Source organism: Nycticebus coucang, chromosome 6 (genome assembly GCF_027406575.1).
Source record: "Nycticebus coucang isolate mNycCou1 chromosome 6, mNycCou1.pri, whole genome shotgun sequence".
Lineage (NCBI taxonomy): Eukaryota > Metazoa > Chordata > Mammalia > Primates > Lorisidae > Nycticebus > Nycticebus coucang.
Window position 1 is genome coordinate 138127337 of NC_069785.1, and position 12306 is coordinate 138139642.

At 40.0% G+C, this 12306-nt stretch overlaps 1 protein-coding gene across 7 annotated transcripts in view; it reads left to right on the forward strand.

The window, feature by feature from the left end:
* The window catches only part of CDON (cell adhesion associated, oncogene regulated), a 109706-nt gene that overhangs the window by 90971 nt on the left and 6429 nt on the right, over positions 1–12306 (forward strand). For all 7 annotated transcript variants that reach the window (XM_053595430.1, XM_053595433.1, XM_053595432.1 and 4 more), the window contains one exon: positions 1642–1721. In XM_053595430.1, coding sequence (XP_053451405.1) covers positions 1642–1721 — 80 coding nt within the window. The remainder of the gene's footprint in view (positions 1–1641; positions 1722–12306) is intronic.

A 12306-nucleotide genomic window follows, 5' to 3' on the forward strand; every position in this document is an offset into this window, starting at 1 on the left:
ATCCACAATGTACTACCATTTGAAGTTTTTAGGGATTTTTCTTCATCTTCAACTGTAATAGAGATAAATAATTCTGGAGAACAAAGCTTTAGTATATATTTGTATCTGAAAGCTAGAAATCTAACGGCTTTTATGTGACCTAGCTTTTATATGTTGTAGAAAAAAATATTTAATTTACTTTAGTGCATCTCATTACCAAAAGAGAATAATGATTTCGTTATTTTGTGTGAAAAGACATGGCTTGTATTCAGACTTGCTAATTTTTTTGGTCACCGTTCCTAGTCCAAGCTACGAACATTGTCCAAGAAAACTGAAGTACTGGGCATGAAAGTTTGAACAGCACGTGCTGTTTTCATGGGGATCAAAAATAAGGCTAATGTATTTGAACACAGAACTTTGTTTTCTTTTTTTAAACAATTGCCATTTTAAATTATAGTTGTACCATTAGGTGTGAAGCTTAGAAATTATCATCTGTGATCCCAACCTATTTACTTTTCTTGCTTTTCTGGGTGGAGGAAATAGATTTTAAAAATGTTAGTGACCATAACAGTCACTGAATTGTCTTCCCCAGGTCCAGTGATTTGAGTGAGTGTGCCACCCTGCAGGCCATTGCCTTCCTCTTCCGAACCTGCAGGGTTTTCCTTCATGGGCTGCGTGTATTTTTTCTCTCAATGTTTCCTTAATAATTCCTGTTGCTAGTTGGATCAGGAATCCTGAGGGGAATTTTCAGCAATTTGTGTTTGCTTAAATTCTGATGGTTGTTATGAGATGAAGGGAGATGGAAAGTATTCTAGGAAAAACAATGGCTGAACTTTTCCTAACCTTGAAGGCCTGCTTTGGGTTTGGATATGGTGTGACAGCCTCTCCCACCCTTATCAAATTCAGTTCTGCTGTTTGCACATGTAAAACAGAATTCTGACTCTAGTAGGGTAGGTTAACTTTTAACTTCACTTTTTCAGAACTTTTGCCATTGTGTATGTCAGAAGTGAACATTTTACAATGAGGTATGTGTTAATCTGGGCATTTTTCTTAATTGTTGGGCAATTTTAGCCAAAAACAACATCAAAATATTAATACACCTTGCCAAGTCATTGCTGGCTGAGAATCTACCCCATCTGGAAAAATATAACATGTTTTAGAACTTAAGGTGTAGTGAAGTGAACAGAAATTGATTGAAATAATTACAGGAAACGAAGATGAGTTTCTCATATGACATCATTCAGACTGATTTCACACCCTCTTGCTCCAACTGGCATCACATAAAAATATCCCGTGATTGCTAGAAAAGTCCAAATGAACAGGAGGTTATAATGTGTTAGTGTATTTTGGGGCACTTTAGATTTGAAACTAATTTTGGGCCCACTAGATTGGAAGGGAAGTTGACTGAACTTTTTCCCCTGTGTATTTGCCTCTGTTCAGCACAGAAATACATGGGGAACATGGCAGGTAAGTTTGGGAACACAGTATAATACCGTGCGGTGCCCTAATGAGTGTGTTTCTGACTGCGGACAAGTAATGGCGAGCATAGCATTGCTCAGGAGTCGGCCACACAGCTTCTGGGTTGTGCTCATCTGGCTGCTGGTTCGTCCATTTTCAGCTTCTTTCCTTTCTTCTTTTCTCCTAACCCTCCTTCCTGTCAAGGGTGGTGGAGTGTACATGGCAGCACCTCCGATGGACCCCCTGGAGTGTGTGAGCTGTCGCAACTGTCGGAACAACAACAGGTAATACTGATGTGTGTCCGTGAGGCCGCTGCAAACACAAGCGCCCTTTTATTTTTCTTTCAGCAAAGGAAGTTCTTGAAATTTTACCAAAGATACAAAGCTCAGGATTTGCTGATACTAATTTTTTGTCCCTGCTTTATAATTTTTATCTTTTTGTGCATTGGTTTCTTTAGCTTTATAGTGACAATATTAAAGGCTTTGTGTCTCACCATTAAAAAGTTTGATGTTTTTGAAAATTTTAAATTAAGAGTCACTGTATGTGGACTTTTGTCTTTTTTTACCTGTTATTTTCTACTCAACCTTAAGGGGTATTATGAGATTGAGACCATGTTGAAGTGTTAGGGAGAAAACAAATGCTATGTATGTAGTAATATTTTTTTGCGATCTTATTCCTGAAATTTTCCTACCACATTATCCATTGATTTGTTTGACTCTTAAAATCTTAAGATAATTAAGTAGCAAAATCTTTTTTTACTTTTGTTTTTGAATTTAAAAGTGCTGATGTACTTATATCTTTTCAAACAAGATAGAAATGTATAGCATATATGTGCATTAAATTTTGACAGATAGGGCGGCGCCTGTGGCTCAGTGAGTAGGGCGCCGGCCCCATATGCCAAGGGTGGCGGGTTCAAACCCAGCCCCGGCCAAACTGCAACAACAATAACAACAAAAAAATAGCTGGGCGTTGTGGCGGGCGCCTGTAGTCCCAGCTGCTCGGGAGGCTGAGGCAGGAGAATCACCTAAGCCCAGGAGTTGGAGGTTGCTGTGAGGTTGATGCCACAGCACTCTACCGAGGGCAATAAAGTGAAACTCTGTCTCTATAAAAAAACAAAAAGAAAAACAAACAAAAAAAAATTTTTTTTGACAGGTAAAATATTCAGAAAGCATTTGTATTACTGCTATGTATATTAATTCCAAGGGATTATCAAGCTTTTTGTTGTACTGAAGTTGTATCAGACATCTCATTTCTTTCTTTTACATAATGATGGTATTGGATTACACGGTCTCATATGTCCTCCATTCTAAAACTTTACTGCTAGGCCAGGTGTGGTGGTTCATGTCTGAAATCCTAACACTTTGGGAGGCCAAGGTGGGAGGATTGCTTGAGGCCAGGAATTCAATACCACCTAAGCAACATAAGGAGGCTCTGTCTCTACAAAAAATTCAAAAATTAGCCCCGGGGTGGTGGGAACTTGTAGTCCCAGCTACTTGGGAGGCTGAAACAGAGGGTTGCTTGAGCCCAAAAGTTTGACATTGCTGTGAGCTATCACAACCCCACTGCACTCTAGCCCAAGCAGCAGAGAGAGGCCTTGTCTCAAAACAACAGTGACGAAAACAAACAAACACTCCCCCCCCAAACCTCTACATATAAAAATAATCGTATCCTAGTTAGTATTTAAAATAACTGGAGCATGGATTGGAGTTCAGGAGTTCATATTTATTTCATCATTGAAATGGGGTTTGATCTGTATTTCTAAAATGACTTAAAAGATTATGAGTTGGCTCTAGGAGTTACTGAAACTAGGACTTGGAGAGAGATCCAGTCAGCCATAGAATTAAAATGCACCTCTCTGCCTGTGTTTGAAGAGTTGCACAACACAGGAGAGAGCTTCTTGGAGAGTTTTAGTTATCACTAACTTAGTCCATCTGAGACTTCCTTCTGTATTAGCAAGCCTGTTTTTTGTTTTGTTTTGTTTTGTTTAGAATTTTATTATTTTATTTTTTTGCAGTATTTGGCCGGGGCTGGGCTTGAACCTGCCACCTCCAGCATATGGGGCCAGCACCCTACTCCTTTGAGCCACAGGCGCCTCCCATCTGCCTGTTTTTTGTACTGATATTTGCTTTTACATGTTTGAATTCTCTATGACTCTAGTTTTGCAAGTTTTCCTAACATTAAAGCCACATTTTTGTTCCGAGGTTGTCACAGATATTACCACAGTTTGTTGGGATACATGCTAATGGGCTGGTAACATGGTTTATGTTCCTGGTAATCAAACGGGTTTAATTATGAGCAGTTTTGTCTAAATATGTAATGTGTTTTCCTTTATGGTCCTTGTGGCTATTAGCAGATCTTGACACCCCGACCCCACCCAAATACTAGAATGGTATAAGAAGACGTTTGCTCTAAGAATGAGCAGACCTGGGCTTTGCCACTGCTTAAACCTGTGATCTTGGGAAAGTTACACAATATCTCTCAAGCTATTTTCTTAATTGAAAAATAGAAGATTGTCCTAAGCAACATAAGATTGCTCCTGACATAATCTGAGTATAGACTTTGGTAATTTTCTGCCATTCATGTCTTTATGTTGAGTACCAAAAATATATCCCATTTCTTTAAAAAGATTTAAATGACCTCTGCCATTCAACTGACCTTTTTCATTCCTGGCCATTTGTATGTATGAGAACTTGTGTGTGGGGGTATGTGGTGTTTGAAGGTTTTTACCATACATAGCTTTTTCTTTTAAGACAATGGACAATTGTATTTCTGTTAATTTTCAAGTTCATGGCTTCCTGCATTTTATGTTTGCAAGTTTTACTGTTATCTGGGAATTTAGGTGAATTTTCTTAATCTCGGGAAAATCAGCTGCTTTTTCTCCTTCATTTAAATTTTCTTCCTGCAAATCTGCTTGTTTAGGGAAAGTCTTTACTTAGGCTGAATTACTTCCAAGGTTATTCAGATATCTCTCCCTCTCCTGGCACCCAGGAGCAATTGTGTGATTTTGGCACTTAATAATTGTACAGATAAATAGCAATAAATACCAACTTCAGAAAATTGGAATCTCTAATTTCAAGCTTTCAACTCTTTTAACTTTGAAACTAAGAGCAGGTATCTCCTCTCGAGGTCCTACAAAATGACTAAATTTGTAATAACCTTGGAATGCTGAGAGTTAGAGAATATATGATTTACTCTAACACTATGCAAAATTATAGCCAGTTTGTACTTTCAGAAAGTCAACATTATTAGTAGGAATAAGTCTGTGAAAATTTCCCAGGGTCAACTGAAATAGGATGAACGTAGAAAGAGACATGATTTCAGTTAAGATATAGGAAGGCTGTCAGAGTTGCAGAGTTTTTGACTATTCAGTCAAAAAACATTTACTGAGCGCTAACCAGGCGCTGGAATAGGTTCTGAGGTGTTTCCATGTAGAAAGAATTACAGGGACAGGGTGGCGCCTGTGGCTCAGTGAGTAGGGCGCCGGCCCCATATGCCGAGGGTGACAGGTTCAAACCCAGCCCCGGCCAAACTGCAACAAAAAATAGCCGGGCGTTGTGGTGGGTGCCTGTGGTCCCACCTGCTCGGGAGGCTGAGGCAAGAGAATCGTGTAAGCCCAAGAGTTAGAGGTTGCTATGAGCTGTGTGACGCCACGGCACTCTACCCAAGGGCGGTACAGTGAGACTCTGTCTCTACAAAAAAAAAAAAAAAGAATTACAGGGACAGTTATAGAAGTAGGAAGGGAAATGTTTAAGAATAAATAGTTGAATTCAGTGGTTCTCCAACTTTAATTATTTTTTATTTTATTTTATTTTTTTTTGGCCGGGGCTGGGTTTGAACCCGCCACCTCCAGCATATGGGACCGGTGCCCTACTCCTTGAGCCACAGGCGCCGCCCAGGTTCTCCAACTTTAGTATGCATTAGAGTTGTGTGGAATATCTGAAGGAACAGATTGTGAGGCTGCACTCCCAAGAGTTTCTGATTCAGCAGGTCTGGGTTGGAGCCTAAGAATTTGCATTTCTAGTAAGTCCCAAATGCTGCTGTTGCTAGTGATCCTAGGACCATGCTTTGAGAACTACTGAAATAATTTCACTAGCTGGTGAAGTGCAGGTAGAGAATAGTAGGACATGAAACTGCAAACTGGGCCAAGTTTATATCGTGTATAACCCTGAATGTCAGGGCTTAGTAGTTTATTTAATAAGCATTTATTATTGAGCATCTACCATCCTAATCCTTGTGAAACTTTCTGAGAAGGGGAGTGATCTGTTCAGAAATGTGTTTTGATGAGGTGAATGGTTATGGTGCACAAGTGGGAAGGAAGTGAGAAGACTGACATTGCTGGGACGATGACCTCAGGCTTCCCGCAGGAAATGGGGGTGTAGAAGAGGAGGTGCTTGGCCACTGACTGGTAGGGATCTACAAAAGCAAGACTCCAAATGCATAGAAAGTTTAAAGATGGGTGAGCAGGGTGGTGGTCATAGGAATGAGAAACTTAAGAAGATGATGCATAGGGAAAAGATGATGACTTTGGTTTGGGGCATTTAGAGTTCAAGTACCAATTGGTGTGTAAATCAAGGAGACAGATGAAAATGCTGGTCCTGAGTTCAGGGGCAGACTGGGGGACTGTTACAGATACATTTGTATCTAAGCAATAGCAGTTAATAATAGACGCAGTCACCAAAGGAGATAAATGGCTGATTATTTTTAAGTGTTTAATTATTCATGATATTTGTTTGCTTTTATTTCTTATATATTTAAAGCAATTAGTCTTTCTTTTATAAGATGTCATTTTTTGCTTCCTGCCTTGATGTATCTTTGAAGAATCATACAGATGGAGAAAGGAGAATGGTAAAATAAGGAGAGTAAAAAAGAAAACAAGGGTTCATTCATTCTGTCCTTCAGTAGGCACTGGCAGATCCAGAGTGGCCGAGCACAGAGCAGTTGCTGAGGGTGTAGCTGTGAGTGAGACACCTCCTCCCCCCCCCCACCTCCCAGCCCCGTTTTTGTGGGGCTTAAGGTCTGACAGGCAAGACATAATATTATTAAAAATGACATAAATCATAAAAATGAGTATGGAGTTAAAACTATTTGTTTTAAAGGAAAAGTAAAGGATGTGAAGAAAACCTCCCTAAGGAAGTGACATCTTGCTGAGTTCTGAAGAATTTATAAAATTAAGTAAAAGGGAAGGGGATAGGTTTAAAGCTTTCCAGGTTTATTCAAAATCTCCAAAGCAGAATGCTGGAATCCTCAAAGGACTTAATGAAGGCTATTATAGCTGGAATCTGGGGAGTGAACGTGTCAGAGTTGAAAGGTGAGTAAAGTCAGATCAGACAGAGCCATGGTGAGTTCAGGGACTGTTTTAAGCAGGTCAACCTTGTGATAGAATTCAGGCTTTTAGGGACACTCTGGATGCAGTTTGGAGAACAAATCAGATGGGGTACTGAAGGACACCATGGTGCCAGTCAGATGGCAGTGCAGTCAGTTTTTCAGGTGAGAAATAGTGGACTGGGTTGGTTGTGGAGAGAGAAATAGGTGACTTTGAGAGACTGAAAAAAAAAAAAAAGACACTAGCAATAGGCTGAGGAGGCCTGTGCAGGGAAGGAGTCGAGGGTGGCGTCTGGGTAACTGGGTGCCCACACAGAGTGAGGGAGCGCTGAGTGGAAGAGGAGCTGTTGAGCCCATGGTGTGTTTTGGGGGGCATCTTCTGAGATCCAGGGATGCCTCAGTTGGCTGCTTCTCAGCTGTGTCCTGATAACACAGGCCCTTTTCCAGGCCTCGGCTCCTGCACTGTCCTGCTCTGCAGGTCACTTTGCTCGCAGCCTTCTTAGGCTTAAACTTAGGCATGTTTCCTGGAGTGAGCTTTTAAGAAACAAGTCATTGCTAACCCTGAACCCCTTTTATCATCCCTCTACTTTAGTAATAACTATCTGAAGAGGAAATTTTGCCTTTATTATCTAAACAGGATTAGTGATGTGAAAAATTGAGACCAGGTGAGAGGGGAATGTGTGCTATAGTGATCTGTAGAGGGCTTTGTTTATGGGGCTTTGGGGCATGTTATAATGCCTGCCTGCCTCACTGTGGCCCAGTAACTTGAATCCTTTTCAGAATTCCTGACATTTTAGAGGACTATGTAAAGCTCACTGTGAACAGCTAGAAAGAAGAATATTCCCTGCAGCTTTGCAGGGAGCCAGTCTCCCACACTGAAGACTTAACTGAGAAATCCTTTGCAATTTAAGCATCTCAATAAACAGATTTTAATAAAATGAATAAAAAACTTTGTGTCCTTTTTTCAGTTCAGAAGACAGTGATGCGCTTCTGGATAGGGGATCAGATGCTAGTTGTCTGTTGCTTGTCTAATTTAATGGGAAGGGATTGACAATTGACATTAAATCTGGTCGATTAACCCTCAGTCTTAATAATTTGTGAGAGAGTAGGGGGGACCTGATGACAATAACAGATGGACGAACTGAGAGGCCCCATCAGGAAGGAATAAGATACTAATTTTAGGGTCCTAGAGAGACTAGAAATGGATAAGGAGAGCCCTGCAAAAATCAGCCTGGGGAAATGCCCATAATTCATATGGGGGAAAAGTGCAAGTTACATAGCTGATAGTCAGGAGGATAAATAAAATGATTCGGGATAGGCTTTAGAGAACACAGCTGTTACAGATGACCTCCCAGTTTTTCTATGATAGTAACCTTAAAAGTATGTATGCTGATGGATTTGAGAGTGTTGCTTCCCCAACTCGAAACCCTCTACTGATGTTAGATATATTCAGATGAAAATAGTGTGTGAAGATGGACAGAACATTTAATTATGGTAGGTGCTCTTTCAGGCTGAAGATGTGATCTGCCCAGTCGCTTTGTCAAGTATGAAAACCTCTTGTCTAGGACACCTGAACCGTGAAGCTAAGGCAAGAGGATCGCTTAAGCCAAAGAGTTTGAGGTTTCTGTGAGCTGTGATCCCACTGCAATCTACCCAGGGTGACTGAGACTCTGTCTCAAAAAAAAAAAAAAATAAAGGTGATAGGAAATTATACCTTTACTAAATATCTGTCCTTTCTTTAAAAATATATGCATGTTTCATATGCTTGCTTACTCCTGGCACAGAAAATGTGTGCCAGTGTGCTGGCCGTCTGCCTTAGTGTGCCATTGCATCCTGACCTCCCCACTCCTCTAGCCCTGCCTCTGTGACATAACTTTACTGTCATTCTGACAAAAGTACTTTACAGTCACAGTCTTAGGCTGCCCTTAGACTTCATTAAAAAAATCTCAGCCTGCAATTTAAGTTAAAGCAAAGAGTAGAAAAAAAGGAATTAGAAGGAAAGGAGAGAAGGATTTAAGGTATTTTGTCTGGTGGGTCTTTACTCTGTTACAGTCACTCATGAAATTTGTTCATTTTAGATTTATGTAAACAAATTATTAAATTTATAATATTTTGTTTGTCAGGAACTGGGCTGGTTTCCCAAATTCTGTTTTTCTTTTCCCCCTATAGCTTAATTTTACATCTTCTAAATGAAATTGTTTTTTCAGATCTGACACTTCTTTGTCTTTTAAATATAGGTTTCTAGGACTTTCCTATCAGCTCTGGCTTCTTGAGAGAAGTGAACATCAAGCCGGAAGCTTTCTTACTTTGCATCACACCGTCACTGTTGGGGGATTTCATTAAGCACCCAATTGTACTGTTTGTCTCACAGTCCTGAGAGGTTTTCCTGACACTGAGAACAGTTGTTGCCTGTGTTCCCAAAGTTGAAGTTTGAGTCAGACAGCTTTGCAGCCAAGAGAAAAACCATAAAGACAATAGAATCAGTACTGAACTAGGACAAAGATAACTAATATTGTGATGCTGAAGTTAAACGAAGTGTGTCAGTTCATTCCCACTTTAGTACATGTGCCTCATCTTACTATTGGGTGTGGACTAGTATAAGGTAATTTGACAAATTAGTTTAATAGGTGCTCCCTGATAATTAATTTACTTGTGTGAGAAAAAGGATACCAAAATTTTTTTAAAGGAAAAAGCAAAAAAAAGTAAAAAGCTATATACAAAGAAAAACTAAAGAGAACTAAGAAAAAAATAGAAAAGTAAAAGGTAAAAATTCTGATTTTCTAATTTTTTAAACACCATTTCCAAGATCCTGCTTGTATCATTTTCTGTGGAGTGGGTGCTGGAAGCCTGACTTGAGTTAGAGTTTAATGTAGATGAGCACGTCCACCACTTCCCAGACCATACAAATACTTGGCCCTCTAACCTTTTGTATTATTTTTGTCATATGTTTTTATTCTAAAATTATTTAAAATATTCTAAGTCATTGTAGTAATTGTTTTTGCAGTACATTTTTATTCAGAATTTCCTCCCTTGCCTTTTCTTGTTGGTATTTACTCCTTTTCTACTTTTTTCCTCTCTGTTGCTATTCATTTTATTTCAACTTGAAGAACTTCCTTTAATGTTTCTTATAGCACAGTTCTGTTTCTTATAACACATTTCCCAGCTTGTTAGTCTAAAAGTATCTTCAACTTGTCCTTTTTAAAGGATAATTCTTACCGTTTGTTGGATTCTAGATTGGCAGTCATTTTCGCTTGGCACTTCAAAGATGTCATTCTGTTATTGTGTCCATCACGTGGAAAAATCAGCTGTATAAATGTCGTTGCTCCCTTTTAAGATGCTGTATCTTTTTCTTCTGGCTGCTTTTATGATTTCTCTCTGAATTTTGCTCCTAGCCATTAGTGGGCAGGTATCTTCTTTGTGTTTATTCTGCTTAGGGTTTGTAGAGCTTCTTGGATCTGTTGCTCCAGCTTCTGTCAGTTTTAGAAAACTCTTAGTGTTTGTCTCTTCAGATGTGGTTTCTGTGTCCTTCTGTCTTTTTTCTTTTTCAGAGAGACTCAGTTATACACGTATCTGTGTTTCCGTCCCTGTGTCTCTGTGCTTCTGTCTGAACCCTGGCGGTGACCGGCTTCCCACTCCACAGTCCTCTCTTGTCCGTGCCCTGCTTGCTTTCGCCCCCCATGTATGGAATTATTAATTTTGGTTATTCTACTTCTGCTTTCAGAATTTCCAAATGATTACTATTGTTAGATTCTAATTCTTCATCAAAATTCTTCTATTTTATTAAACATATTTACCCAGTTTTTACAAAGTCCAAAGTCTTTGCTAACCCAGTACTTGCATCACTTATTTCCTTTTTTTGTTTGTTTGTTTTTTTGCTTTTTTGTAGTTTTTGGCTGGGGCTGCATGTGAACCTGCCACCTCCGGCATATGGGGCTGGCGCCCTACTCCTCTAGCCACAGGCACCGCCCTGCATCACTTATTTCTGCTCTGTTCCTGTGCTCCAGTATGTACAATACTTCCTTGTTGAATTCTGGACATTATACATAAAAACTTGTAGAGGCTCTGGAAGGTATTTTCTTCCAGAGAGGATTTACCTTTGCCAAACAATTCGGCAAGGTGCAGATCACTTTAAACCAATCTGGGAATGAGCTAATTTGTTGCTGAATTTCAGTCTTTGTAAAAGCCCCGCCTGTTCCTGCTTCACTCTTGTTTTTAGGGTGTCGCTCTTCAAGGGTCCCAATTTAAACTCTGGGGTGTTCACTGGGTCTTTTCTCTATGGCAGTCTTTGAACTCCAATTTTTGTCTTCCTAGCCCCTTGAACTCCAATTTTTCTCTTCCTAGCCAGAGATATTTGCTTCCTAGCCAGCAGCTCTCTTAGCTTTTTGGATGGATGCTAGATGTCTTGTGTTTTACTCTGCATTTTGGCTGGTCAGGTGCCCCCCTGAAGAAACACAGTGGTGAAACTCAGGCTCACTCTGCCTTCTCTCTAGAATCTCAGCCACTTATGCGCTTTCATAGCTCTCCATTGCCTTCAACAGATTTAACATAAAATTTCTCTTCTTGGCTCGGCACCTGTAGCTCAGTGGTGAGGGCGCCAGCCACATACACTGGAGCTGGCGTGTTTGAATCCAGCCCAGGCCTGCCAAACAACAATGACAACTCCACAAAAAATAGCCAAGCATTGTGGTGGGTGCCTGTAGTCCCAGCTACTTAGGAGGCTGAGGCAAGAGAATCGTTTAAGCCCAAGAGCTTGTGGTTGCTGTGAGCTGTGACACCACGGCACTCTACCCAGGGTGACATAGTGAGATTCTTGTCTCAAAAAAAAAAAAATTCTCCTCTTATTTGGTTGTTAGCAGATTTGTTCTGATACAAACTAATCAGTCAGAACTAGAAGCCAGAAATTTCATTTTTAAGAATTATTTCCAACAAATCACAGTAGCCATGTAGATTGCCCTAACCAGAGATATTTCTGACTTTTCAGAATCCTTCATACTCTCTAATTTCATAATTACTATGTCATGTCATTTCCATGATTATGAGACAATTGTGTTTGACAGTGTGAAAGAATATACAGTGGTCTCTAGCTAGAAACATGGGAGGTGCCCTGCCCTCCTCTCTGCACACCCTCTCATCTCAGAGCTAAGTGCCCCCAGTGTCTTTCATATGTTCTTATGATGCTGCGATGTTTTGTGACCGTTTGTTTACTGGGCTGTAAAGTACCTTCCATAGTGTCCGACATTTGTAAGTTATTAAGCATATGCTTTTTCAGTGTAGGGTTCTCCTAAATAAGGTTATTTATGTAGATGAATAATGCACATTAAATTCTCATTAGTGGTATTTGAATTCCTGACCTTTCTCCACATGATACCCTAGTCACAGTCTGGATTCCATGTACTGGATATATTTGGGGGAATTTTTGTGTTCCCCAAGTACTGAGAAAGTGGAAGAGACTAACAACAAAAGACAGGGAAGAAAGACGTTGGTGATGTGGACATTTTTAAATGGCTTTCAGGAGATTAGTGCTCACCCTTGCCAGCATCCCAGAAA